The following is a 27,610-nucleotide window of genomic DNA, read 5'->3' as shown; positions in this document are numbered from 1 at the left end:
TAACCTTCAGAAAATAATGTTCTGGGCGCTATTAGGAGCAGTTTAATCAACAGCTCTTATAAGTTATTTCTGGGTGTCACAATTCTAAGAGTTGTGTCTGTTTACGGATATTTGATGTGTTTAAAACTAGCTATTTTTATGTCAGATAATTGCTCTCCAAATATAATCAGGTTTGCCTCACCATAATGGTAGCACCTGGCCATTGAGAACAACGTAGCCTACCTGTTGACTGAAGAGCGCATGCGCAGATCATGTACTCCGCTTGCTGGAACTTGAAGGTGTTTAGTGTGTCCCGTTCATTCCCAACTGTCCCGATCCGTATTTTCACTTTCGGAATACCGATGATCGACAAAGGTGCGTGTATTCTTATCTTATACAGCAAACATGAACATTTTATATGGGTAGAATACACGATGATGATGATTTTTTTTTTTTTTTACGTTTTCGCTAACTTTAAGATTGGGCTATTTAGATGTTCATAGAGAACAGAGAACAGTACCCGTCTATGTGAACACTTTTGCAGCTATTTAGGTTAAATACCTCTTGAAGGAGGAAAAAAATTGTTAATATACCTATGAAGAGGGGAGGGAGCAGTGACTAATTATATGAAGTGCTCCATGTTGTTTCAATTGTGGATTGAGTGTGTTTAAAATAGCTATATTTTAATACGTAGGCTACTTTATTAATTAAAATATTGTAGCCTGCTCTTGAGAAATTTTACTCTTGCAACACACATGAGTCTAATTTAACCCAGGAACGTCCAGAGCAGGAAAATTAGATTATGATACACATCTGTGTTTTCCAGGGTGTGTAATAACGTTCTTGTTTCCACAACCATGCCTGACAACATTGGTGTGGTCTTTTAAAATGTTATCTGAGTTAGAAGTTGCCTGTAGTTGCTTGTTTGGTTGATGTTATGTTATCCCTGATTTATGGGATTTGTGTAAGATGTTAATGTATGTATCTTTATAGGTTACCACATTCTACGGTTGAGTGTTAAGCAAAAATGTTCTACTTTCAGATTTCAATTAGCATGGAAATGAATGTGTATTTTCTCTCTCTCTCTCTCTCTCTCTCTCTCTCTCTCTGTGTGTATTGCAGATCTTATGAGGAGTGACAATTCTTTTGATTCTCAATGGCAGACGGTCTGCCTATAGGATTACTGGAAGCATGTGTCATTGTTGGACTTTCAAATGATAAACTGAAGGAGCTGTCCCAGGTAGAATAAGAGATTTGGGAGGGTTACCTTAAACATGTAATCCTGTAACAGTTACAAATTACTTCATAAAAAAGTATTCAGTAACATAATCTACCACAATATAAAAATAATGTAATCTGATTACTTTTGGATTTCTTCAAAGTCACATATTATGTAAACAAAGTCAAGTAAAAAGCAACAGAATCAGCTCTTTTCGAAATTTCTGTCAAATCTGTTTTGCCTCCATTGCTGCTCAAACAAGTGGAACCCTCAACTGAGCGGCTTATTAAGAGTCTGCAAATTAGTGCCTGACAAAAAAATGACGCTTTAAACAAGTTAATATTTCCTTTATTTTGTTGGAAAACATTCTTATAAGAATTATTTTGTTAAGCTTGTGTATATTCTTAGAAAGCTATTAAGTTATTAAAGGAGTAGCCTAGTTGACTTTAGAATGAAAATTACCCCATGATTTACCAATGCTCAAGCCATCCTAGGTGTATATGACTTTCTTCTTTCAGACGAATACAATCGGAGTTATATTAATAAATATCGTGGCTCTTCCAAGCTTGATAATGGCAGATTGCAACCAACAGATTAAAGCTCAAAAAAGTGCATCCATCCATCATAAATAAACTTCAAAAGGCTCTGGGGGGTTAATAAAGGCCTTCTGAAGCGAAGCGATGAGTTTGTGTAAGAAAAATATTCATATTTAACACGTTACAAAGTAAAAGTCTAGCTTCCGGCCATACGCAGTCTACTTACGTCTAATGCGCAACTTGCACAACTTACGACGTCGGAAGTAGCGTAGTGCGTTAATGGCGTAGCGTAAATATCAGCAGTACGTCGCATTACTCGCATAAGTTGTGCTTTACACTTAAGTGGAATCTGTATGTTCGTTTGGCTGGAAGCTTGTTATTTTACTTTATAAAGTTTTAAATATTAATATTTTTCTTACACAAACTCATTGTTTTGCTTCAGAAGGCCTTTATTTACATTTACATTTATGCATTTGGCACCGGCAGACGCTTTTATCCAAAGCGACTTACATTGCATTTCAAGGTACACATTTACATTCTTATCAGTTCTTGCTTTCCCTGGGCATCGAACCCATGACCCGCTCTACTGTTTGAGCTACAGGAAAGCCCCCTTTATTAACCCCCGGTTAAAAAAATCACTTTTTTGAGCTTCAATCTGTTGGTTGCAATCCACTGCCATTATATAGCTTGGAAGAGGAGCCAGGACATTTATTCATATAACTATGATTGTATTAGTCTGAAAGAAGAATGTCATATACACCTCGTGCTCACGCGATAGTTTCTTGATAGATACGTTTCTCGTGAGCACGTGAAAGTCTTTATATTTTTATTTTTGCAAAGGTCCCTTTAGGGGCTCTGTAGTAATCTGATTAGGCTACTTTGGTTTTTGACATAATTGTAACGAATTACTAGCCTGACTTGTCATACTCATATTCTAGTCAGAATGTGAGTCTGATACTGCTCCATAGGACTTTAATTATGGGGCGTGTCTCAACCGAACCAGAAAAAAAAAAAAACTCTGCACTCAATTGGATAGACCTACAACCAATCAGAGCAACGGAGTAAATGACGCATGTTCTTCATTCATATTTTCAACCAACAAAATGTCGGGTCTCTCTGTTCCTCTTTTAAAATGAATGCGCTGTGGATATCTTCTAGACGCGATGGCGGAATCTACACATGATGTTTCATAAACAAAGTTCGGGAGGAACACGTACAAATAATCAATCCAATATCAACTTGTCATCAAACAATACCATGTCTAACGTTACCCTATATCAGCATGAGGAAGCATATTCACTCTGTCAACTTACCTAACACTCCTTGACAGTTTTTCAGCATCCCTCCACCACCCCGAATCCTCACTCTTGTCTTGGCTTGTTCTCTCACAACCAGGAATACCGGGGGGAGTATGGCTACCGAGCCCACAGCCCTCTCCTCGGACAGCACGTCATATACGCATCTGACTTATTTGTGTGAACTCGTCTAATATACGCATTTATTCTATCTGACTTATTTGCAAGTGTGAACTCGTGAAATCTCAATTCTCCAGCGGCAGTCTTCTTTGTTGAAAACTAATTCAAATCAAGCGCTCTTTGGTGACGTGGGTGATTACGTAACCGCAGATCATCTGTCCATCATCGATTAAAGCCCGCCCTGGCAATTTGATTGGCCCGGCCTTCTGGGAGCCGAGCATAATTACTCCTCAACGGATCGAGTCCAGACCGAACTTCCAGACCAAAAAATGTTGTGGGCGGGGTTCGGGCTGGCACCCAGGCTAACGAATTACCTTTAGGCCTACCATATTTTTGTATCCTTATTACATAATACACTCCCCAACCCTGCTGTGTGATCCAAGTCTTTTGTATTATGAAATGCAAGGCCTCTCCTTATAGGGCACTTATTATTGCAAAACTCAATTTTACATGGCGTTTGAACCAGTGTGTATAGGTTTATTTATAGATGAATATCAGATGACGTCACTCACTTCTAAAACTTGTCTGCCGCCATCTTGAGTACCTGATTCAAGTCAGTCACAAAGGAACTAGCTAGCTATGCCTTCAATATGTTGTGCGGTTTGGTGCAATAACAAAAAAGGAGACCCCAAAATATCCTTTTATAGGCTACCTCAGGACGAAAAAAGCCGCCGTAATTTGCAGGTGGGACATGTCCCCACCACTTTTGAAACATCTCGCGGCACGAATGTACCAATACAAATAAACAAAACATCTCCAGTTAACTAGCAGAGCATTCATTTCATTCGTTTGTTAAATAAGAGGCGATCTAGCGCTGAAATGTGTTGTTTCTGAAATCAAGTGATCAAAGCGCCCGTTGCCGCTGCGATCAGTGGCGCGGATATACTGTGTTTGTTTGTGGCTCGCGCACACTCGGCCGCGCGCCGCGCTTCAATGTGAAGAGACTCTCTATTCGTTCCGGCGAAATTACAAAATAAACTGCACACAAACGTGTCCCTGCCTGATATACAACCACTGATAAACATAATCGGTTTTGATGAGAAAAAAAAAAAACTATATGAGTGCGGATTAGAAGAACCCAGAACCTCTGACACGGTTGGCTAAAGTTCTGCCTCTGGACCATTTAAATACACACTTAAAATAGTCGGATCAACATATAATATCATTGAATGCCAGGATTGGTAGTTCGGTAGCAGCGTACAGAGGCTGGAAGTAGGCATCAGGTATCGTAGGGATCACACCCAGGCTAACGATATTATTTTTTGAAAGTAGCGTTCCTTTTCATGGCAGTCGAGATGCGAAATGTTGTCTTTCGTAGCCATTTACTGTATCCATACGAAGCTGTAAATAGTAGCAAGCTAGCTAGCTAATGCTTGTCTGTACCATAGACAGTACTCGGTAGGTACTCAAGATGGCGGAAGTCAACTGGAAAAAGAGCAGATGACGTAAGAGTTGATATTCACTGATATTCATAAAATCCAACCAATTTTTTAAAATCCCCATAAATCATAAGGACTGTCTCAGAACAAGCCTTTCTCAGATTCAGGGCAATGTGACGTCCTTTTGCACAAGCCCCTCCCACGACTGTTGACTGACACTGCCGTATTAGCATAGACCCGCCCTGAGTGAAAGTGAGAGCTGTACACAGTCCAACATTGTTAGAACAAATGAATCATGGGCAATGGATATACCTTTAAAATCACCATGGAGAATCACCATGCACCATGTGATTTTATGTGTAAATGTCCTCTGTTTTTCTGCATGTGACCAGTCTTTGCTGCAGGAGGATGGAAGTCCTCTACCTCGGCTCGATCCTGAGGTCATACAGGTCTGTGCTCCTCCGTTTGTGCCCAAAGATAGCGTCACTGAACCGACTGTGGGAAATTTCAGCTGTACTCCACTACGACGCTCCTTCATTAAGAAGAAAACGGATAGGCCCGTTATTAACACTGAAAACCCCAAGGATGAAATCACAGAGGATGTCAGTGTTCCTAAAGACCTGGATCTAGTGGCTCTGCCTCATCTTTGCTTTCCAGGTGAAACTAAATTCTGTATTAACAGTATAAAATCTCTGTAGAAGGGGGCAAAGGTCAGCACACAGACAGCAATATAAAGAAGAATACATGCTGTAAATGTTAAATAGTTCATTGCAGACTAGCGTTAACATTAGTTTAGAATTACACTAACATTCATTTCTTTCTTCTAAATCAGGAGGGGTTCAGGTAACTCGGGAGCAAAAGGTGGAAAAGTTTCACTTCCTAGTCTTCACTGATGTGTTTGGAAACCAGTCTCATGGAGTAGTTCTCCAGTACTATAAATCAATACAGGTCAGATTCTTATTACCTTGAAAACCTATCATTATGGTTGTCTATTGACAGATCACCTGCGCTGAATGTCACCTGCTGTTTATGAGTGTGTCCTGAATTATTTTGACATGGTAACTGGAAGTTGCTCTAGTTTTTATTAAAGTCCCCCTGTGGTGAAAATCAAGTTTTTAATGTTTGGATTATTTGCATATTCATGGATCCATGTATACTAAAAGAGGCAAGGGTGTAGAGTTACATTCAAGCTATTTTAAGGCATGAAGATTTTTCTTCACAGGAAAAAACATTTAAATATGTCATTTTGGTGATCAAAGATGAGTTTTAAGGGATAAAGTTGTTGACTACAGGGGGACTTTAAAATTCATTACTGTTTGGACATTGATGGTTTGGCATCCGAGTTACAGTATATGTGTAATGTTTAGTTGGTCTCAAAGCCACCTTTTTATTAAGGTTAAACTCTGTTATACAGGAAGGGATACTTCATCAGAATGGACCCCGGTCCTCATACAAGTCTCCACAACTCTACACTGCTTATGCGATATGTGTTATCTCAAAACACCCATATTACAATACTCTCAAGGACTGTCTATCCAGGTATGGCCAAGATTCAAGATTATTCACATGTATTGGGAAAAAATACAAAATATTTGGGAGACAGAGGAGAATATATTATATAACACCAGGCTTGTCGGCAGTATTAGATGGGCATTGGTACATCATAAACTGCATTCTGCCTTCATGCTGTACTTAGTTTGCCAGTTTGAATCCACCATAATATCACACTTTTCATAGAAATAAACCTGCAAATGTCAAAGTTGTTTCTGCAGTTGTCTATGCTGATTTTTCCTCATGACCTGAGTTTTCATTCTCCCATCCGCAGCCTCTTACGGCAGCTCAAAATCTGCCAAATGACTGATATGGAAGAGCAAGTGAAGGAGTTCTCTGCTAAACTGTCTCTGATCCCAGTTCCACCTCCTGGTCAGCTGCATGTGGTGGGTTTATTTTAGGCATCTAAAGTTGAGCAAATTCAGAGAGCTTAGTAAAACTGTAATGCCACTAGAAGATGTGTGGTTACATGTGAATATATAATATAATTTTTCTTTTCAGATGTTCACCATGCGACCTCTGACCATAGTCCTTCCATCCAAAAAAGATCAAAATCATCCTGTCATTGACCTGGACCTGCATCTTCCGTTCCTCTGCTTCAAGTCCAGAGAGCTGCTGCAGGTATAAAGGCTGATTTCTAAATATGGAAACAACAATAAATGGATACTGTGTGTGTGTTCATTCAAACTTCTAACAAGGAAAGAGTTATCTATTTGCCTATTTGTTGGCTATCAGTCAATTTTAGATGCAAATATTTGAGAGAGAAAAAACAAACCTTTTTTGATTAAACAAAAATGATATTGAAAATCTTGGTCCACATCAAATACATTTGCATGTTTCTGTTCCCATGTAGATCATAGCCAGTATACTCACAGAGCAGCGTATGGTGTTCTTTTCCTCCGACTGGTCCAAACTGACCCTGATCGCTGAGTGTTTCATGCTGTATATTCGGCCCTTGCGCTGGCAGCACCCACTGGTGCCCGTACTGTCCCAACAGATGCTTGACTTCGTTATGGCTCCGACTGCCTTCCTCATGGGATGCCACATCAGCCACTATCAGGAAGTTGCCATGGTAAAGTCTAAGAAATGTTCCCTATCAACTCATTTAGCTGTTTCTTAGTTCAGGCTTTTTTAAACTGGAGTCCGCAAAGGGGTGCTAGAGGGACTGTGAAAATTTTGAGTATAAGAAAATACATAAAAAATAATTAACATGTTATTAATGTTTTCATTCTGTTATTATTATTGTTTATTCTATTGATGATTTCTATTGTTGACATTTTTATTATATCTATCGATCGATCGATAGATGGATAAATAGATAGATAGATAGAATTATCAATTGATCGATAAACATATAGATTAACATATTCCTAAACTATAAAGACATTTATAAATAAGTAATAATATTGTGTGTAAAATATTTATCATGATATTAGACATGCAACTGAAATTAAATAATTTTTCGAAATTAAATAATTCACTTTTATTATTATAAGATTTTTTTCTTATGAAATCTATCTATCTATGTCAGGGTGCCAGTCTCAGGGTTTGTTTGTCTTGTTTCCTTTCTATATTTGGACCACATGGCTGGCGCCTGGTGTCTGTGTTGTCATGCCAGGTGCTCTGTCTATTGTTACTTCGCCCCTGTTACCTTATCTCCTAATGGCTAGCTCCTGTTTTAGTTCATTTGTCACCATTTTTATTCCCATCTTGTTTTCTATCCTGTGCCGAATCGAATCTGCATCTCTGAGTTTACCTGGCCCTCATCTGTGTTTACCTTGATCTTGTTCTTCTTGCTGTAGCTTTAGTCTAGACTAAATTCCGAAATCGCCCCCTAAACCCTCATTCACTATTCCCTACGTTAGTCCACTAATACTGTTCACTTGAAGGAGTGAATGAAAAGGAATGAGCGAATTCAGACAGCTGTTAAGCGTACAATAACGGTTGTACACTCGTTATTGCAGTGCAATGTGGGATAGAATGAGTGCACTCAATTACGTCCACTATGGTTTCGGACACCACTACAAATGTATGTCCCCTTAAATAAAGCCCTATTTGACGGTATAGGGGGCAATTTCGGATTCAGCCTCGGTCTTGGTTTCCTGTCATTTATCTGAAGTTTTTGAGATTTGGTTATTTCTTCATTCTGTTTTTTTTTTTCCTGTTCTTCTAGCCTTGTTTTTGAGCTCTGGTTAGTTTAGTTTTTTTGTCCCCCCCCCTCCCCTTTTCTTTTGGCCCCCAGCTCCCCTGTCTGCTTTGGCTGCCGGTGTAGTGGCGAATTCTGTGACCCTTGTAGGCGCTGTAGTGATGGTAGAGTTAGGATTAGGATTGGGATTAGGAGTAGGTCTGATAAGATCAAGACGGCACCTACTAGGGTCACATCATTCGTTTGAATGTGGTATAACACCGGATCCCGTCATTCCTGTTGCACCCTTTCTGCTCCCTTTGGATCTTCCCTGCCCGATCGATAGATAGTCAGGATGAGGAGGAACAAGAGGAGGAATCAGTTGCGGGAATTAGTGATTATTTGAATATCAAAGGCATACAAATTCAGGAACACAGGGAGGAATAGAGAGGCCACAGTCAGAAGGGGGAACAGGAAGGATTCCAGCCAGGTATGAGGGACTTCTACGAGGCATCGGAGAAGGTAAATATAATTTGTCCAGAGCAGTTCCAAACAGAGACACTGGGGGAGAACAGTCCAATGACAATAAGATAAGTGAGCTCACTTATGAACACCTGGGGATGTAGAGTGGCAATGTCAGGGGAGGGAGAGAGAGTGAACCTGGAGAGTAGAGGTGGGGACCTGGCGGTGGTATAAGATAGAATCTTGGGGCTGGCGGACAGGGAAGATCCTAAAGGGAACAGGAAGGGTGCAACAGGAATGATGGGATCTGGCAGCCAAAGCAGTCAGGAGAGCAGGGGAGGAAAATAAAAAGCTAAAAAAAAACTATACTAACCAGATGGGAGCTCAATGAGATAAGGTAATATAGGGGCAAGGCATGACAACACAAACACCAGACAAGACAAGACAAACAAACCTTGAGCTGACTGGGTGTGTCTTCTTTACAATGACATGACTCGCTGCTACCATAGCACCATAGTATGATGCATCATTGAAGAAATCAACTAGCTTGTCACGACCATTTCTCAAAACCGTATTGTCGCAGATTTGTTATTCAACCACATTGGTTAAGGATGTCACACAGGTGGTGGAGTAATAATTTCTTTTACAAGAAGAAACTAACCTGTTTTGCAAACAAGAAACTATGCTTCTGTAAGCCCGTATAATGGTCCAAATGGGGGTTTCCGCCAAAGACGGGTGAAGGTCACTGCACGTTACTGTCTTTCCTTTTACGCAACACATCAAGATTAAATGAAATACATTTTCTCATATGTATCACCTCATTATTTCATCTGACTCCATAAATGAAAAAGATTTTAATGATATCTGAGCATCATTAAAAGTGAGCGAATGTTTGATTATTCTTTTTAACTCTTTAAGTATATTTTACCCGTTCCAGATTAGAAAACTATGTCGCTCAGAGGTCCTCACGTCTTCTATTTAACGCGGGTCTCACGTTCATAAGCTCATCAGTTTTAGTCATCAAACAGAAGTAATTGCTTTATATCTGAGATCAGTCACATTCACGTTTACATAATCAAAGATACTTTGGTATAGCCCCCATGGAATTGCATACACTTGAATTTAACTTAACGAGGTATGGCCACTCTTACAGATATAAGCTGACCAACATTACTTCTCTTATAGTAGCTTTGGATTGGCCATGCCGTGGTTTCCCAGGTACACTTATCTAAAGTAACATTAAATTAAAACTGAGGTAAGACACACCCAGATTTTGGTCAAGAAGCAAAAGTACCCTAAACGTAAATTCACTTCTTGTCTTTGCAAACCAAGTACATTTGAATTGATGCCAAATATTAGTCGTCACTAATCTGACGCAAAACTTGCGGGAACATCCGTTAAGTCAGTCAGAATAAATCAAATGTTACAATTTATCATGTCAGGTAAATGTATCATGCCAATTTCATAATCAGTTCAAAGATAATAAATACAAAACATCAAATGCTCTGGAATAAAGAGAAAAGATAAAACCTGACATTAGAAAATACATGAAGCTGAGAATTTTGGCTACTCTCAGCATCACAGGCTAATTTCAGTTACAAGCCTTCTTCAGCATCTCCCTAAATACTCAGACCAAGACAGAAACCTCTTTTCAAATGTAAATATGAGACTAACTGGGGACAGAAGTTGAATTACATGGAAACATTTGCTAACAATGGGAATTTGCATTGAGTTTACACCTTTGAGAGCAGGATGCCATTTGCCTGGAAGACACACTCTCCTCTGTGTGCGAGTTATCGCTAAACTCTTAAATACCTGATTACCTTTTGGTTTACTTCTTTGGGAATGAGACCTTTAGATTCTTGGGTGAATTTTGGTGATCTCAGCATGAGAGAGAAGGAATGGGGGAAGAGGGAAAGAGATGTAGATTAGGATGATTCTGAGGTGAGACTTGAGTCTTGTGACTTGTGAATGGTGCACAAGAGTGAGTTCAAATGTTTATTTCCTTTGTTCTCTCAGAGATTTGCCCTCTCTTCCAGTTTTTCCAGTATTACACTTCTAACCACTGGCCGAGAGCTGTCGTTCCAACAATGCAACTTTGCATTGCTGTTTGCCAATTGTCGTTGGAACTATGGTTTTGGGAAACACCGACTCATTGAACTATGATGATAATGAGGGAACTTGCGACCATAGCTAATAATAATAATAATAATAATAATAATTCATTACATTTATATAGTGCTTTTCTCAGCACTCAAAGCGCTTTACATAGAAAGGAGGGGGGGGATTCTCCTCAACCACCACCAACGTGCAGCATCCACCTGGATGATGCGACGGCAGCCATATTGCGCCAGAACGCCCACCACACACCAGCTTACTGGTGGAGAGAAGACAGAGTGATGAAGCCAATCAGTATATGGGGATGATTAGGAGGCCATGATGGACAGAGGCCACTGGGCAAATTTGGCCAGGATGCCGGGGTTACACCCCTACTCTTTCGAAAGACATCCTGTGATTTTTAATGACCACAGAGAGTCAGGACCTCGGTTTTATGTCTCATCCGAAGGACGGTGCTCTTTGACAGTATACTGTCCCTGTCACTATACTGGGGCATTAGGACCCACACAGACCACAGGGTGAGCAGCGCCCCCTGCTGGCCTCACTAACACGTCTTTCAGCAGTAACCTGGTTTTCTCAGGAGGTCTCCCATCCAGGTACTAACCAGGCTCAGCCCTGCTTAGCTTCAGTGGGCATTGCAACCAGTCTTGGGCTACAGGGTGACATGGCTGCTGACAAGCTGGCATAACTGACCAAAGATGCTTTTAGGAAACACACCCCAGACCGGCACCTTGACAAATTATTTTATTTAAAAGCAGTTGCATGTCTAATATCAGTATCACACAAAATAATTAATAATTTATAAATGTCTTTATATTTTAGGAATATGGTTTTCCCTTGCAGTACCATATTTTATTACCAATTATCAGATACATAATTGGCCTAAATTTAAATCTTCTTTAGTTCAAATTAGATGTTTTGGGTTTATTTTTTATGATTTGATTTATTTATCTCTATAAAACTTTTCCTAGCCAACCTTTATATATTGAGAAATTCATGACAGTGGTTTTTACTTATATCAAATGCCTGCCAACTTTCGTGATTTGTGATCTGTGAAATCACTGTCCATTTATCAGGAAGCTGATGACTTAATTCTGATCAATATTGATGAGGGAACTGTGTCCTGCTCTCGCTATCATTGCGTTGACGTCCCAGACACCCCAAAGGCAGCTGCTCAAAGTTTCAAGAGTCGGTAAGAACATTTAACCATTAAATTCAGTCTTACTAAGTCTTACTAAGAGTCTTTATTCTACTGGAGTAATCAAAATATACAATATATTGATAATCTCACATTATCAGACCCAGCTGGCGAGACCAGGTCCTGTTATGTATTTGCCAGGTTTGTAATTGTTTTGCTGGGTCTTCATGCAGAAGGAAAGGTCTTCAATTACACTATGACCTGGAAGTGGTTCATCAGAGCATCTGTGGAGATCTTAATGAGTTTCGGATGGAGAGAAGACGTTGGCAACACAGACTCAATTTGGAAATACAAAACATCACCCTGGAGCTCATTGTTAACATGTTTAGGTCAGTGAGATCATGAACTGAACTGAATTTGAACTAACTGAATTTGAATCTTCTTCATATTGTACGTCTAATTGAAAAAATGATTGTGCTTATTTTCCCAGAGATGTCAGTGATTACCTAAGTTACGAACACAGAGTTTTTAACACTGATGAGTTTCTCAAGACCAGGGAGCCAGAGGACCAACCATTTTATAAAAAAGTGACTTTCCAGTTAATAATATATCTGGTCTTCAAACTTCAGAAATAGAACCGTACAACTGATGGATTTTTCTTCATGGCAGGTCTTGGAAACAAACATTTTCCTCTCCTTCTTGAAAGAACGTTTGAATGAAAAGATGGATACATTTACCCAAATGGAGGGTAGTATTAGAAGAGATGACCAAAAGTAAGTTGAAGCTGTGTTGTCTTTTCTATACAAAATTCCTCACTCAAGCAAAATTCTGTATCTGAATTTTTTAATGAAAAAATAATTAGAGGCTATTCTATTTTTTTTTTTTTTTACATTAATCGAGCAAAGTCACAAAATATAAAGCAACACAACTGTTTTCAACAATGATAATAAGAAATATTTCTAAAGGGTAATGTGACACTGAAGACTGAAGTAATGGCAGTTAGGAATAAAATACATTTTAAAAGAAATTGTATTTTTTTAATCGAAGAAATATATTTATATATAATTACTATAAATTATTATTATTATTTAGAATATTATATTATATCTTTTAGATTTCTCCAAAATATTAAGATTTAATTATTTTCATTGAAATATAATTTGTTATTCATTTCTTCAGTAGATGGAGAAAACCCTCAAAGGAAAAGGATCTGACTAAACTGACTAAACATCTAAGCGCAAGTCTAACTAACCTGGACAATGAGAAAAAGCTGAGTGTCCTCAGACAGATGTCCCCAACTAAAATAATTCCTGAAATGTGTAAGAGAATTGCAGTAGTGTTATTCATCTGCACGGCTCAGTTTTGTAATAAAAATGGCATTTAGGTTATCGTAATATATTTATGTTACTGATCATCCTTGCAAATTCCTTATCCCAAAAGCTCTGAATACTCCAGCCAGACCAGTCAAGGTCTTCCAGCTCCCAGATTTCCCTCCTCTCTTTACCTACCCCAACGTGCGCCATTACTTCGGAGATCTTATTCACAAGTTGAACAAAGCCATATCAGCCAGCACACCTGATGAGTCATCCCTGCTAGCCAGATACTTTTACCTCCGCGGCCTCATCAACATGCTGAACTCTAACCGCTTGGATGCCCTCAGTGACTTTCAGAACCTTTACAAAACAGATATTGAGATTTTTCCAGGAGAGCAGGTAAAGATGCTGGTTGACTCTCTGCAAGCAGAGGAGAGAGTCCAGGCACAGAAGAGACCTGAGCTCAATCGGCTCATCTGTCAGGTTAAGAACGGTGAAAAGAACGTGCGCATGGAATCAGACTATCACGTGAAGACGTTCAAGCTCCCCAAGGCCAACATGGAGTTGGAGGAGTTTGTGAAATGTACTCAGGAATCGGGTATTGTGCGGGACGTGGCCACCACACAGAGATTATTTGAAGCTCTCACTGTTGGTAAGTCTGAGCTGCAGTGTGTCACTAGCTATGTTTGCATCCAAAGGTGTGAATTTAACTTGTGCGCAAAATTGGAATACCACATAAAGCATTCGCGAAGAAAGCACCATTTCCATCCCATGTGTTCAAGAGAACAAACTCGTCACTTCCTGGGAAATTAATAAACTTTATTTTCTATAGCGCCTTTAAAAGCAGCTTGTTAAAGCGCCGATATATAAAACAACGAGTCAAAAACATATGTCTTTAGTTGGGCTTTAAAATGCCTGTTTACATGACAGTCGCTTTGGCACATATCGAATTTATATCTGATTTATTTCCACATATGATTGAGGTCTGAAACCAATCTGGAAATATCCGAATGCTTGCGTTTTTTTTTCTGTTTACATAGTCATAGAACATATCTGATCTGTGTGTGCAAAAAATCGGAATTGGGTCACATTTCGCTGACAGTGTAAACGAGGCCTTTATTTTCTTTGACACTCCAAAACAGAAAACAGACAGAGTCAGTGAACCAGCTTTGGAAAGTTGGTAGAGGGCGAACCAAGTACCATAACTTCATATTCAAACAGAGAAAATTGTTATTCATCCATATCTTGATCTCAGAAACCCAATCAGAAAGAAAGCAAACAGATTTTCACCAGGTTTAGAGTGTACAAAGATTTGAGTATCATCAGCATAAAAGTGATAATGAAGGCCGATCGATCACAACAGATGCCCAAATGGTAACAAATAGATATTAAAGAGTAAAGGGCCTAAAATTGAGCCCTGAGGAACACCAGTGAGTACCAAACTGATCTCATACCGGTAACCACACAAGGCAATGAACTGGGAGTGGTCAGTAAAATAGGATTTAAATCAGTTTTAAACACCAACAGCACTTTCAAGGCGAGTAAGTAAAAGACTATGATCTGACTATGTTGATCTCAGAGCTGCTTCTTGATGAAGGATGAGAATGGAAATCCAGAATCAGAAGCAATCAACAAGTTATTGGCAACCCTGACTATAGCCTTTCATTACTGTGAAATGTACAAAAAATAGGTTATTAACGTTGCGATGGTTATACAAGTGAGAGGCAACAATGCGTTCTAGTATTTTTGCCAAAAACAAGATTTGAAATGGGGCAGAAATTGTTACAGTCGCCCAAGGTAGCGTTTTCTTTTTCTGGCACAGGAGTTACAGCAGCATTAGAAATTGTAACCCCAGTCTGCAATGAATCAATTATTAGACTGAGGACAGTAGGGCACAAAACATCAAAGAAAGATTTAAATAAATAGGATCAAGCAAGCAGGTGGTACTGTAGATATTCATACTTGATACCTCCCTTTTGAGAGCCTCAGAGTCAAGCTGTGAGAAATTATTGTGAGAAGAACCATAAAAATAAGAGGGATAGGATAGTGAAGCAGTGTAACAGATTTTTGACTTTTTTTTTTTTTTTTTTTTTTTTTTTTAAAGTGAAGAAATTATTAATTTTTGAGAGGCAGGCAGGGTACTATCAGCATTGAAGCAATCTATTTATAGTTTGAAAAAAATTTCTGTGATTTCTTTGATTTGAAATAATCTGACTCAATTTATCAGAGTCAATTAATGCCCTGTAGTCACTCAGAAGATCCTTCAAAACTTGATAATGGACATTCAAACTGTTAAGGCACCAATTACGCTCCACCTTCCCTCTCAGTGCACAAAATATATGTAATAAAAATGGAAGTTGCTGCAATTGGGGAAGCTGCTGTGGCTCTTTTATCCTATATCATAAATGACTAAACGCAATAAATGCTGTCATGTTACCTGATGTTTGTGAACGCAATCATGTGAGAGTTCTGGGAGGGCATTAAACTAAAACATTTTGATAACAGACTTTGGCTCAGGCATTTCAGAATAATTAATACAACTTGAGATGGTTGAAACTAATCCGCTGGTTTGTCCAGTTATCCAATCACATCCTCTGTTGAGGCAGTCATGTGAGATGTTTTGTTTCCCATTGAGGGATTTATGCAGTAACTGCGGTAACTGTGTTACTTCGGATTTATGCGGTAACTGTGTTTCCATCGTAGTTTATGCGCACATCGGATAAAAAAAAAAAAAGATCTGAAAATTATATTAAATTTAAAATGATATATTTAGAATGTATACGCATCTTCACATTTGCATCCAGCGTTTAAAAAAAAAAAGTGATATCCCAAAATTCGCATAAAAATAGGTGGGTGGAAACATGTCTAATGTGTAAAATCATTAGGGATGCACAATAAATTGGTACCATATCAGTTATCCATCGATTATAGAGATACTTTTTTAATTTATCTGTATTGGTCAAAATGATATATATATTACTTGTAGTGTCTTATTGTTTTAATATATTTAGATTTTCTTTTATTATTAATATTAATTTTATTAATAGTTTTAATTAAAACTATGTAATGTGACATTATGTAACAAATTTGGGTTATAAAACGTGTTCTGATCTAGTTTCTCCCTCTGCTTTCTCAGGTGGGCTGAAGCAGATTGATCCAGAGATGTTCAGAGTGTTTTACACCTTCTGGCAAGAGACTGAGGCAGTAGCACAGGAGGTTCTCTTGCCTGCCGAGGTCCTGGAACACCTGGAAAACAATGAGTGTGTGTACAAGCTGTCCAGCTCTGTGAAGACCAGTTATGGTGTTGGTAAAATTGCCATGACTCAGAAGAGGCTCTTTCTGTTGACCACTGGCAGACCTGGATATTTTGAGATCACCAAGTTTAGGGACATTGAGGTTTGTTTGTGTTCATACCTGTGATTATTCTATTCAAACTGAGAAGTTAGTGTTTGTGGTAACCTTATGAATCCTGTGAACCCAGGAGGTGAAGATCTCCACTGCTCCGTTCCTGCCTTTAAGGATCCCATCTCTAAAGATCAAGAACAGCCTGAGGAAAGATATATTCGAGGCTAATTTAAAATCTGAGAGTGAACTGTGGAACCTGATGATCAAGGAGATGTGGGCTGGCAGAATGATGGCAGACAACCATAAGGTGAAGTTCACCTGTGCTGTGAAATATCGAAGACTGAGAAGATATTATAGAAAATTTGAAATAAAAATTAACCATTTACCCTTCCTTACCAACTTAATAGTAGAATTAAATATACATACAAAGGTTTCAAAGGCTTGGCGCCGGTATGAATTATCTGTCTTTGAAAGAAGTCTCTTATGCTGATAAAATGCATCAGTCAAAACACTAAAAATTGTGAAATATTACTACAATTTAAAATAGTTGTTTTATTTTAATACAGTTTAAAAGCATTTATTTCATGTGATGGCAAAGCTAAATTTTCAGCATCATTACTCTAGTCTTCAGTGTCACATGATCCTTCAGAAATCATTCTGTTTTGGTGCTGAAGAAACATTTCTTATTATTATCAATGTTGACAACGGTTGTGCTGCTTATTATTTTTGCGGATACACTTTTTTTCAGGATTCTTTGGTGAATATAAGGTTCAAAAGAACAATGTCAAAGTCTCTCACTTCCATGAATCCATTTAATGCATCCTTGATGAATAAAAGTATTAATTGCCAATGGGATTTGCAGTCATTAAGTGTTTTTAATGGTAACGGGCAGGGTGTGTTTAGGATGTGTAGGGATTTATAGCTGTCAAAATAATTGACAATTCAAATCATTTTCATAATCGCTTTGCAACACTCTATTACTTTATTTCCATTTCCAACCATTTAGATAAACATGCACACACACACTTCCTTCACTGGGTGTAAATTGTTCAGTGTGCGTAATGAATTCTCTTTCCTTACTTGAGGAGATAACTGTTCCTCCCTTTTACCTTCCAATTTTTTGCATGTTTTAAAACACACACAATTTAAAGTACTTTATTTTGTGATCTTTGATCTCTTCTGTTATCAGGACCCCCATTATATGCAGCAGGCACTGACCAACGTCCTGCTTATGGATACAGTGGTGCGCTGTTTACAGACACAGAAGGCCGTTTATGCTGCCTCCAAATTGGCCTATTTTGAAAAGCTACGACAAGAAGGTGCATTTCCGTCTATAATGTGTCTGATTCTATACCTGTAAAAACATCTATGAAGACAGGACAGCTTTATTAAAGTCTTTTGTCTTCATCCCCACAGTCCCCATGATAATCCCTAGATCCACAGCAGAAACTCTGAAACACAAGATCAATCCATCCCAGAACATGATGAAGCCTCAGTCTGTCAATGTGTTGCTATACACTCCAGGTATTTAATATACGTTGTGGTAATGATATTCCTCCTGTCTAACCTGTCCCCATGGCATTTCGCCATCATTTTATATACATTCTTTCAGAATAAAAATTTGTCATGGATGTAGCAAATTAAATATAATTATATAGTCAAGGAAAGCAGCAATGCCTGGTAGATCTCAAGCAGAATAGAATAGAATAGAATAAACATGTGTTTATATATGTAGCCTATGTGTAATATGTACAAATACTTTTGTGGTCAGAATTAATGGCACCCCTGGTAAATATGATCAAAAATGGCTGCAAAAAATAAATCTGCATTGTTTATCCTTTTGATCTTTCATTAAAAAAATAGCTAAAATCTAACCTTTCTTTGAAGTAAAATAATTGAAATTGGGGGGTAAGTCACATTATGAAATAAATGTTTTTCTCCAAAACACGCTGGCCATAATTGTTGGCACCCCTAGAATTTTTTATGAGAAAAATATCTCTGAAGTATATTCCCATTAATATTTACATTTTTAAGCACACCAGGGGGACTAGGAACATGAAATTGTCCAGCTATGACTTCTTGTTTCACAGGAGGTTAAATATGAGGAAACACAAAGGCCAAATTCCCTTAATAATCCATCACAATGAGTAAAACCAAATGTGCATCAAAAGATTGTTGAGCATCACAAAATAGAAAGTGGCTGTAAGAAAATAGCTAAATAATTGAAAATCCCCATTTTGACCATCAGGGCAATAATTAAGAATTTCCAATCAACTAAAGATGTTACGAATCTGCCAGGAAGAGGACGTGTGGGGTCAGAAGCCTACCAAAAAAAAATCCAAATCCCTCACTCATCCAAAAACAAACTTCAATTTCAAGCAAATTCAGTTGTCAGACACGACTGGAACTTCAAACGGTAACAAACGGTATTCAAACAGGGTTCTGTGGTCAGATGAAACAAAAAAAATAGCTTTTTGGCAGCAAACACGCTAGATGGGTTTGTTGCACACGAGGATAAAAAATACCCCATGTGTACAAATTAATATACCGTTGGATCTTTAATGTTGTGGGCATATTTCTCTGCTGGAGGTCCTGGACATCTTGCTCAGATACATGGCATTGTGGATTCTATCAAATATCGACAGATAAAAAATCATAACCTGACGGCTTCTGCTAGAAATCTTATAATGGGCCGTGGTTGGATCTTCCATCAGGACAACGATCCAAAACAAACATCAAAATAACACAAAAATGTGTTACGGAGCACAAAATGAAGCTTCTGCCGTGACTATACCAGTTCCCTGACCTGAAGAGTGGAGTGCACTGAAGAGAAGAAGCACCAACATGGATCTGGGAATCTGAAGAGATTCTGTATGGAGGAATGGTCTCTGATCTCTTGTCAGGTGATCTCCAAACTCATCAGGCATTATAGGAGAAGACTCAGAGCTGTTATCTTGGAAAAAGGAGATAGCAAAAAGTATTTAATAAAAGGGTGCCAATAATTGTGGCTAACGTATTTTGGAGAAAAACATTTATTTCATAATGTGCTCTAATTCAGAATTAGATTTTTGCAAATTTTAAATGAAAGATCAAAAGTATAAACAATGCAGATTTATTTTTTACAGCCATTTTTTATCATATTTACCAGGGGTGCCATTAATTCTGAGTGACTACATCTGTATATGTGTGTGTGTGTGTGTGTGTGTGTGTGTGTGTGTGTGTGTGTGTGTGTGTGTGTGTGTATTGTTTTAGATCCAGATTTTGGTAAACACCGAAATGAGAATGTGCAGCACATTTTTTTGTTATGTTTCAGTAACCCGAACAAACTGTTTGTGGAAGGTGTGACGAGTCCCTACTCTTCCCCGCGGGGAAGAGTAGAGACTCGTCACAAAGGTTTAATGTTAAATTACTCCTTTTAACTCCTTCCAGGCCAGTTAAGTTTCTGCGACAGTGGTGTGGATGGAAACCCTAAGCTCTGGTGTGCTCTCAGCTGTGGGAAAGTGGTTGTGTTCAATGCTGTCAGTTGGTCCCTAATGCAAAACTGCATTAATTTAGGAGATTCTCAACTGGTAAGATGCTGCTAATCAGTTTTGATTTAATATATTAAAGGAACACTCCACCGTTTTTTTTAAATAGGGCTTATTCACCTTCTTTCCTACATTTAGATAGGTGGGCAAATGCATTTTTGTCTCAGTGCATGCATTGTTTTAGTTTGACAGGGTCGGCGCGAGCTTAGCTTAGCATAATGAATGGAATCCTTTGTTGCCAGCTAGCATGTCCTGAGTAAAAGTTATAAAAAAATTAATTTAAAAAAGGCCTGCGTATTCACAACGTGTACAAATAGCGATGCAGATTAACACTAGGCGATTTCCTAGGCAGATATTGACTTGGGACTATATTAGGGGGAAGCACAGGCGAAGCACTGCTACTTGGGCGCAGAGATATCACGCAACACATGAAATCCCACAACTTGTGAATACAGGTATAATATGGGTCGATCTATACATGCGTCATGTTTAAAATAATCACTTACTCTGTGGACAGCTGTCCATTTGGTCCATTCGGCGTGGGGGTTTTTTCCAGTTCAAAAATAGCCAGCTACTATTCACACCGGTATGTTGAAAAGGAAGTCGTGGGATTTCATGGGTTGCGTGATATCTCTGCGCCCAAGTAGCAGTCACGAAGAGGGTAATATAGTCCCAAGTCAATATCTGCCTAGGAAATCGCCTAGTGTTAATCTGCATCGCTATTTGTACTCGTTGTGAATACGCAGGCCACAAGAAGTAATTAGGTTTTTTTTTTTTTTTTTTTTTATAACTTTTACTCAGGACATGCTAGCTGGCAACAAAGGATTCCATTCATTATGCTAAGCTAAGCTCACGCCGACCCTGTCAAACTAAAACAATTCATGCACTGAGACGAAAATGCATTTGCCCACCTATCTAAATGTGGGAAAGAAGGTGAATAAGCCCTATTTCAAAAAACGGTGGAGTGTTCCTTTAAAGATGATAGACAAGTAATTGACGGCAATATCAAATGTCCTTTTCTATTTAATGACACTGCAGTCAGTGAAAATGTGTTTTTCTATATTGGGATCTTCAAGTAACAGATTGGGTTTTTACCTGTTGGCAGTTTATTAATAGTTACAGTCCTTTCTGAGAGTTTTCTTATTGCCACAGTAAAATGTATAAGATGCTACTTTGTGGATTGGAAAATTGTGTCAGCTTTGTTTTCCATTGTCTTGAACTCCTAACTGTAGCTTATGGATCGAAAGATGAAAGTATAAATCTTACAGTAGTGTTTTTTTGTGTCCAGAACTGCATGATGGGATTGGACCAGGAGCAGGTGTGGATTGGTTCTCAGGACTCTGTCATTTACATTATCAACGCTCAAAGTATGTTGTGTCATAAACAGCTGACGGAGCACCATGTAGAGGTCACAGACTTCGCTTTGGAGAAACTGAGCCCTGAGAACAGATTAAGGTAAATATTAGATGTAACCTCATTCATTGGGTCCATGAGAAGATGTCATTATAATAATAATAATAAAATGTATATGCACAGATAAAAACTATGTGTGTGTGTGTTATTAATTAATTATCTACAGATAATAAACAAAATGTATTAATACAATTTATAATATATATATAATTTTATTGTAATACAGTTTGTTTATTATCTATAAATATGTAGATAATAATTAAACAAACAAATAAATAAATAGATAAATAGAAATACAATAAATAGAAATAAATACGAATTAATATATGCATTTTAACTATATATTTTATTTTAATTTATTATAATACATTTTGTTTATGTATAGTTATAATTTATTTACACACACACACACACACACACACACACACACACACACACACACACATATATATATATATATAATTTATTGACAAATAAATAAATAAAATAAATACATTGAATTATATCTAATATAATTATTATTATAATTTATTGTAATTAATTTAGTTTATTATAGATAGATAGATAGATAATATGTACCTAAAAAAACAACAATTAAAAATGATATAAAACAGTAATCTCACCAGCAGGCGGCAGCATTGTTTGCGATATTTTCTGTATATTTGACAACTGTGGTTGAGAATAGAGATTACTTTATAAATACATTTTTATGTGTTCTCCAAGCCAAGCACAGGTGTATTCCTGTAGTGCAGATGGCACTGTGATTGTTTGGGACGTCCCCTCTCTGAAGGTGAAGATGCAGTTTCGTCTGTCCTGTGACAGACTGCAGTCCATTCAAGTTTACAATGACGCCTTATGGTGTGGTAAGTTTATGATCAGCCTAGTGAAACATGTTGTTAGCTAGAAGCTGCAATACTCACTATAGATGTTTTAAATATTATATTTTACAAAAGCGTTTAAATGGCCATGCAATAAACCTGTCATAGTTTTTTTCAGAGGTTATCTGGCAACATTTAATTTCAATGTAGCTTTTGTTTATTGTTTGTGAAGGTGCCAGAGATTGCGTAATGAAGCTGAGCCCAAATGGAGCTATGCTTCGTAAGATTTCCCTACCATACAATATGAAAATCACTGCCAGTGCCTTCAGCAGAGTCACACTGCTTATGGAGGTTTGTGTCACCACAGAATCAGCTTTATCCAAATATAATAATCCCCCTTCCTGAAATAAAAGTGCAGATATGTATTTTTATGTATAAAGGCCATTTATACTGTTAAAACACATATATAGCATTATATATATATATATATATATATATATATATATAGTGATTTATCTCATTTAATCAAGAAAAGAAGAATGAATGTTTTAAGCTATAAACCTTATATTATTATTCTATTATACTAATAAAGCCGGATTTATGGTGTCTCTGTGAATACATGGTGTCTCATTTAATAAAATGTGTTGCAGCTTTGCCGTTTTAGTGTTAAGTATTTTCCCTTTGCTATTTCATGCTTTTGCACAAACAGACCGTCAGAGAGGTCAGCCATGCCACTAAATGGTGTGAATGGCATAAAATTATAATTTGCTTAGATGTAACCAATGGTCTTAGGCTCTTGTTTTGTGTTTTTTTTTTTTTTTTTTATCTATTTTTAGAGACGACAGATCTGGACAAGTTTTACAGACTCAGCAGAGCTTATTATATGGGACTCCACTGACCCCATCAAACCACCCAAACGGGTCACACTCCCTAATTGCAGTGAGGTCACCTGTATGATCAGAGTAAAGAAGCAGGTACTCAGTCTGGAGTCTTGACTATGACTTTTCCATGCTCATACTCCCACCTACTGGAATTGTAAATAAAATCTTTAAAGAGATTAATTATTCTATTATGCAATTAAAATTAATTGAATTAAATATGATAATGGTCAAAACTGGTCAAAAGTTTGGGGTCAGTAAGATTTTGTTTTTGAAAGAACCCTGGTGAAAAAAACCTATACCAAAATGTATTTAAAATACTTTTATTTCATACTAAGTATACTACAAACATGCTTCCGGGTAACTAAAGCACATTAAGTACAAAATTAGTAATTTAGTAGACTTTAAGTATATCAATTTAGTATACTAAAAGTACAATTGTATAGTATTTATATTAAGTACATAAATATATAAATGTATGGGTAGTATATTTAGCATAAAATAAATGTATTTCAAATACATTTTGGTACATTTATTTTTCACTAGGGAAGTGAATACTTTTATTCAGCAAGAATGCATTAAATTGATCAAAAGTGGGAGTAAAGACATTTATAATGTTACACAATGTTTTATTCATCAAAGAATCCTCACAATTTCCACAAAATATCAAATTACTTTATTAGAATATATTCCTTGAGAATCACTTGTGATGTTAATAAAGTTTTTTGCACAAAAAAAACCCTAATGTATATATATGCGGGGGTGATGTATCTTCATGGTGTGATGATGTATTCATCGATGTCTTGCTCTGGAGGCAGGTATTTGCAAATATATTTGCCCGTGTGACGTCACAGATCCCGCAATATCAAAACGAGACGGAGCTTGATTAAATAAATGATTTGTTAATATTGAGCAGAACGTTTTAAGCTATGAAACTTGTATGATGTTTTAATGGTACAAAGACCTCTTATATGTCAAAAGATCAAAGCAAATTTTCTTGGGAGATAATTAATGTTGATTGTATGATTGTTTTCAACATTAATAATGCTAAGAACACCAAATAAGCCTATTAGTGTTATAATATTCCACAATATCAAAAAAAAATTAATCAAATAAATGCAGGCTTGGTGAGCATAAGAGACTTATTTCAAAAACATTTTAAAAAAATCTTACCAACCCCAAACTTTCAAACAGTAGTTTATCTTTTTGTTTGTTTGGTGGTCTCATTTGTGTGATATATCATGATGAAATAAGAGCATTATAGCACATTGGGTGTTGATCTTTAAAAAAAAAACTATCAAAATGTCTCCTCTTTCTAGGTCTGGGTTGGTTGTAGTGGTGGGTCAGGCCTCAGCAAGGTTGTGGGGAAGATCTTTGTGTTGGACTCTGAGAGCCTGGAAGTTGAGAAGGAGCTTGAGGCCCATGAAGACATTGTTCAAACGCTGTTCTCAGCAGAGGACCGATACATACTCAGCGGCTCTGCAAAACTTGATGGTAAAATCGCTATCTGGAGAGTAGATTAAACAAGCTGAAAAGGTCTTAGCTTCACTTACAGTGGTGCATCAGGTTTTGTGACATGAGCTCAGCTCCTCAGCTTATTTTCTTCACTTTATACAAAAACTACACTGTATACAAAAATATTCTATACAAAATTCACATAGACTTTTTATTATTTCATATGTTCTTCACATTCTCTCTATATCTGCTATCTGTTGAGTTTAATGAATTACACACACTGTTGCCCTTTGAAAGTGTCATGTAACCCCGTCAGCATGTGGTGAGTAGAGCAGCTACTGGTTTTAATTGTTACTAGAGTTAGACAGTCATTATATAAGGTAGTCAACCAACTACTACAGTGCTGTTTGTACCAATAGTCCTACATATATTTCTCATCTTCTCCAGGTTCTGAATGTTGTGGGCCGAAGAATTTTGTGTATCGTAAATAGCATTCTAGCAAATGGTATAGTCCCATCTTGTCTAAAGCATGCTACTGTATACATCTTTTTAAAAAGTCTAGACTTGATCCTTTAGTTTTTAGTAACTATCGCCCGATTTCAAAGTTGGCTTTTTGTATCTAAAATTTTGGAGAAGGTTGTTTATCATCAGCTGCTTTTTAATAAATTTCAGTCTGTTTTTTTAAGTCTAAACACAGTATAGAGTCTGCTCTTTTAAAAATTAAACAATGATTTATTGCTGGTTGGAAAGTGTGCTGTTCCGCTTCCCCTTGATCTTACGACAGCATTTGATACGGTTGAATATGAAATTCTTTTAGAGTGTTTAAGTCAGTGGGTAGGGATCCTAAGAAATGCCCTCAAATGGTTTTCTTCTTATTTAAAGGACAGAAGTTCTCTAGTACAATTGGGAATTTTCTCTGATTTTGCAGTTTGTCTTTGTGGGGTTCCTCAGGGGTCAGTTCTGGGGCCCATATTGTTTTCTTTGTACATGCGACCACTCTGCCTTATTTGTCGAAAATATAATGTTTCTTATCATTGTTATGCAGATGACACTTAACTGTATCTTTTGTTGAAGGCATATGATGGATCTGCATTAAATGCCCTGATGAATTGCTTAAGAGACATTAAACTATGGATGGCAGTGGCACAGCATTTTTTATAACTTAATGACGCTAAAACAGAATGCCTAGTGTTCGGCTCCATTATGTCACCCACGTACTTGATCGTCTAGGCCCTCCTGCCTCTAAAGTACATAAGCAAGCAAAGAATCTGAGAGTGATCTTTGATTCAGAGCTTAAATTTGATAAGCATGTAAACTCAGGGGTGAAGTCTGATTTCTTTCATTTTAAGCGCATTGCAAAAATAAAACCCTTTTTGTCTTGATTTGAAGCAGTTATACAGGCTTTTATATTTTCAAGTTTGGATTACTGTAATTCGTTGTATCTACGGCTTCCTCTTGTTATGGTGAACTGCCAAAATGCAGCAACTAGGATTTTGACTGGGAGTGGACCAAGTTGCAGGTCAGTGCAGTTTAAGGTTGTAATAGGTTTAAAAGGGGTTTTATTTATTTATTAAAGGTCCCCAAATCTCGTCTAAAGTCCAAAGGGGATTGTTCCTTCTCTGTTGCTGCACCCTGCCTCTGGAATAACGTGCCATTGGATATTAGATGCTGAACTACATTGGGTCATTTTAAATCACGTCTTAGGCATATGACTGAGTCAGCATTACACCTTGTTTTACTGTTGTCTTGTGGTTTAATGTATTTTTGGTTTGGTGTTTTATGTTTTTGGTTCTTTGCTATTTATGCTGTTGAAATGTTGTTTGAATGGAAAGCACTTTGGCCAACTCGAGTTATTTCTAAATGTGCTACCGAAATAAATAAAATGAATTAAGAACCAATTGCTGTGCTCTTGTAGCGTATACTTCAGGAATGGGATTGCTCAAATCTCAACAGTGGAAATGTTTTTTCTATATAGCCTGAGTATAAGCAAAGTCTTTGAAGCTTGTAGCTGTAAAATATAAATAACAGTTTAATATATCTTTCTGAATTAATTTGAAAGCTTTCAGTCCTTTTAAAAGCTGTTCTTATTTCAAAAGAGCTGAATATAGAATCGGGTGAGGTTTGTGGAGCTGCCATGTACACAATTTCCTGAAAAGCCTTGGATCAAAGGAAATTGAGGTCCAAACACCAGCACTGCCTAAAGATGGACTGAAGCCATAATAAGTAGATTGCGTAACAGTGTGCCAATCTTTGTGGTGTCTCTGGAGTGGCTTGTATGATTGTATGAAAATGTGCTCTTTTACTCTGCTATTTATCTGGGTTTTTGTTATTGCAGGGGTCTGTATTTATTTCATATTAGAAATGATTTAGGGGAATCTTGTAAATGTCTGGGTCATATTTGGTCATCAGCAAAAAAAAAAAAAAAAAAAAATATATATATGTTGTCAAAATAATGCAATAATATATAAATAATTTTAAAATAAAAAACAAATTTAAATATCTTATTTTTTAAAATGTAATATATACAGTGTGTGTGTGTATATATATATATAATAAAAACAAAATTCTCATTATTACATGCAAAAAAATATCATTACTGTATGTATCAAATTTATTTTTTCACATTACAATAATGAGATAAAGGGTGTGGGGTAAATGTGATTTATTGAAATTAAAATAATTTGCCAATGCATACACAATGTTCTAAAAATATTAATGAATAATATTTAATAAAATAGGCTTTATTTTCTTATAGAGTAAATTATAATTTCTTACTAAATATAATATATTGTTTTCTATTATTATTTTGCAGTAAAATGTTCTAAAAACTGTTTTGCTTCGTGATTTTACACAACAAAAAAAACAGAATCTCCTCCTAG

The 27,610-nt window shown here is 37.1% G+C and overlaps 1 protein-coding gene across 1 annotated transcript; it reads left to right on the top strand.

Annotated features, from left to right (window-relative positions):
• The first annotated feature begins 75 nt into the window (after positions 1-75).
• Positions 76-27,135, top strand: dennd3b (DENN/MADD domain containing 3b). The gene is made up of 25 exons (XM_084385408.1): positions 76-354; positions 1,102-1,219; positions 4,981-5,245; positions 5,421-5,536; positions 6,003-6,127; positions 6,414-6,525; positions 6,641-6,760; positions 6,993-7,211; positions 11,921-12,036; positions 12,216-12,371; positions 12,473-12,569; positions 12,652-12,755; positions 13,162-13,301; positions 13,423-13,947; positions 16,432-16,691; positions 16,777-16,947; positions 17,830-17,959; positions 18,057-18,164; positions 20,070-20,209; positions 21,456-21,485; positions 21,555-21,622; positions 22,304-22,443; positions 22,631-22,749; positions 23,235-23,372; positions 24,596-27,135. The coding sequence occupies exons 2-25, from the start codon at positions 1,136-1,138 to the stop codon at positions 24,797-24,799; spliced, it is 3,687 nt and encodes a 1,228-aa protein (XP_084241534.1). The 5' UTR covers positions 76-354; positions 1,102-1,135; the 3' UTR covers positions 24,800-27,135.
• Positions 27,136-27,610: the final 475 nt, after the last annotated feature.

The sequence above is a fragment of the Rutilus rutilus genome (assembly GCF_951802725.1).
Source record: "Rutilus rutilus genome assembly, chromosome: 17".
In the NCBI taxonomy this organism is placed as follows: domain Eukaryota; kingdom Metazoa; phylum Chordata; class Actinopteri; order Cypriniformes; family Leuciscidae; genus Rutilus; species Rutilus rutilus.
This window is presented reverse-complemented; position numbering and strand designations above follow the sequence as displayed.